We start from the raw sequence: 2,545 nt of genomic DNA, 5'->3' as shown, positions 1-2,545 counted from the left end.
AGCATACTAATAAGATCAATATCGGCATGGTAAAAGTCCTATTGAGTGCCTGAACATAGATCAGATATACAAAAACCCTTCCCCTCATCAGACCCTTTCATTTCCTTTCACGGCTAATCTGAACATACACTCAAAGTCGCACACTCAGATGAAAGTTAAACGGAACAGATTTATTCATGACGAACTCAGCCAGACGCGTGAATCTTTTTGCCCGTGACAACGTGCTCACTATTCTATACAAACTCTGTCCAAGGATTGGCGTCAGGCGTCGAGTCTTGTGATGATCATCGGTAGCCCGTACTTTGGCCGCAGCGTGATCACGTCGGTGGGCGCGTGCACGTAGCTCGGGGAGAGCGACAGCGCGAACCTACGGAGGATGACGGCGACCTCGGCCTTGGCCTGGACCATGGCGAAGTTCTGCCCGATGCACGTCCTCGGACCCATGGAGAAGGACAAGAGCGCGTTGGCGTGCCTCGCGGCCCGGGCGGCGCCGCCGTCGAACCTCATCGGGTTGAACTCGTCGGCGTCCTCGCCCCACACCTCCCTGTCCCGGTGCATCGTCGCGATGGGGATGGTCAGGAGCGCGTCCCTCGGCACCGTGACGCCGCCGAGCTCCACCTCCGACCTCGTCCTCCTCCGGATGAGCGGGACCGGGCTGTACAGCCGCAGCGTCTCCAGCAGGAACAGGTTCACCAGCCTCAGCCTGCTGAGCGTGTCGTAGGTGGGGACCCCGCCGCACTCCCGCAGCACCTCCTCCCTGAGCCTCTGCTGCCACTCCGGGTGCGTGCCCAGCAGGAACATGGTCCAGTTGAGCATGTGCAGGCTCGTCTCCTGCCCGGCGAAGAAGAAGGTCTTGCACTCGTCGATCATCTCGTCCATGCTCAGCACCGGCGCCTGCCCGTGCTCCGGCGCGCACGCCTCCAGCATCAGCCCCAGCAGGTCGCTCCCGTAGCCGTCCGTGTCCTTGGCGGCGAGCCTGTTCTCGATGATCTGCACCAGCGTGCTTCTCATCGTCTTGTTCAGCTTCCACAGCCTCATGTTCTTCTTTGTTGGCACGAACCTACGGAACGAATCAACGTGAGACTCCAGAGTTCAATCGACCACATCTGGAGCGTGCAGCACTGTGCTTGATCGGTGGTGCACCTGAATCCTGGAATGTAGTCGGTCCAGAGGGTCGAGAAGGCGATGAACTGGATCTCGTTCAGCGCCAGGAAGATCTTCCTGCCCTCTCTGTAGCTGCTCCCGAACGCGGTGCGCGAGATCACATCCGCAGTCAGTTCCTCGAACTGGCTAGTCAGCTCGATCTCCTGGCAATCGTTCTTGCCCTGAGTAGCCAGCTGCGCCTCCCACCGGGACGCCATCGACAGCACGCAGTCCACCATTGTCGACGTCATCACCTACATATCAAAGGTAGCAACATGTTCGCGAAGCCAGCACACCACCATGCAAGCACACTGCTATGATGGACATACCTTGAGCTTGTCCACGTTGAAGGCCGGGTGCAGGACCTTCTTGTGGCGGTGCCAGACGTCGCCGTCGGTCATGACGAGGCCCTTGCCCACCAGCCGGACGATGGGGTTCATCCGGTTCTTGGGGAACAGCCCCGTCCGGTCCGAGAGCAGCTGCTTCGCCACGCCCAGGTCGGCCACGCAGATGTTGGGCGTCGACCCGAACCAGTACAGGAACACGCGCCCTGCACGCACGCACGCACGAACAGGCCATTCTCAAAAGGGAACACCACGACACTGCAGACTAGCTACTACTTCGGATGCCAAGTATGTATGTTACCGTAGAGGGGGATCCATTGGCGGAACTGGGGCTGGGAGATGGGGATGAAGTCGTGGGAGGAGACGTCGAGCACGAGGCCGGCGCCGGCCGCGCGGAGCCGCCGGATGTCGCCGAGGTTGCCGACGAAAAACCTGTAACACGGCCCGCGCACGCCCTGCCGCGCCAGCCTCCTGGCGATGGCGCGCGGCCTCCACACCAGGCGCACCAGCGCGTTGAACAGGCACGAGGCCAGCACGGCCGCGGCGAGCGCCACCGTGACCGTCCAAGCGGTGGCGTGCATGCCCATGGTCATCACGTCAATAAGCTGGGCGCAGCTAGCTGCATGCTTGGCTGCCGAGTGCGTACGCGTTGGAGGTTAAGTACGTGCAATTGTGGTGAAATTCCGATGGATAGGCGCATAGAGAATTCCGGTAACAAGTTGGACACTTACTGGACGGTGGTATCCTTCCTTGGTTGCTTGCTTGTCCTCTGCGCGTTTTCGTAAATGTAGACGTAATGCGATCCCACGATTGATTAGATTACGGTTCTCGGATTTCCTGGTGACAGAGTGATAGACTATGGGGCACACTCGACCGCAGAGTTCCAACAAGACCAACAAGACAAATGAGTTGCGGCTAGTGTGTAGGGAGAAATTCCTCCGGACCTGACGGTGCTTCTCTTGTGAGAACTACTAGGAGTCTTCTCATGTCTTGGGCGAAAAAGATGTACGTACTAGCCAGGTTCAACACGCACTCGGTCTCACACATAGTTTTCACCT

General features: G+C 58.9%; 1 protein-coding gene across 1 annotated transcript; it reads right to left on the bottom strand.

The window, feature by feature from the left end:
- Positions 1–261: 261 nt before the first annotated feature.
- Positions 262–2,077, bottom strand: LOC109760298 (cytochrome P450 709B2-like). The gene is made up of 4 exons (XM_073509543.1): positions 1,789–2,077; positions 1,473–1,693; positions 1,144–1,397; positions 262–1,060 (listed from the first exon to the last, which is right to left on the bottom strand). The coding sequence occupies exons 1-4, from the start codon at positions 2,072–2,074 to the stop codon at positions 262–264; spliced, it is 1,560 nt and encodes a 519-aa protein (XP_073365644.1). The 5' UTR covers positions 2,075–2,077.
- Between the last annotated feature and the right edge of the window lie 468 nt (positions 2,078–2,545).

The sequence above is a fragment of the Aegilops tauschii genome, chromosome 2 (genome assembly GCF_002575655.3).
Source record: "Aegilops tauschii subsp. strangulata cultivar AL8/78 chromosome 2, Aet v6.0, whole genome shotgun sequence".
Taxonomy (NCBI): Eukaryota; Viridiplantae; Streptophyta; class Magnoliopsida; order Poales; family Poaceae; genus Aegilops; species Aegilops tauschii.
Note: the sequence above shows the minus strand (reverse complement) of the source record. Positions and strands in the feature narration are given on the sequence as shown.

Bases quoted from the DNA above. Each gene is read 5' to 3' on its own strand.
- LOC109760298 (XM_073509543.1), bottom strand. From the start codon at position 2,074: ATGGGCATGCACGCCACCGCTTGGACGGTCACGGTGGCGCTCGCCGCG. The intron at 1,694-1,788 runs GTAACATACATA...GCGTGCGTGCAG, and splicing joins CCAATGGATCCCCCTCTACG to GGCGCGTGTTCCTGTACTGG. The intron at 1,061-1,143 runs GTGCACCACCGA...TTCGTTCCGTAG, and splicing joins GACTACATTCCAGGATTCAG to GTTCGTGCCAACAAAGAAGA.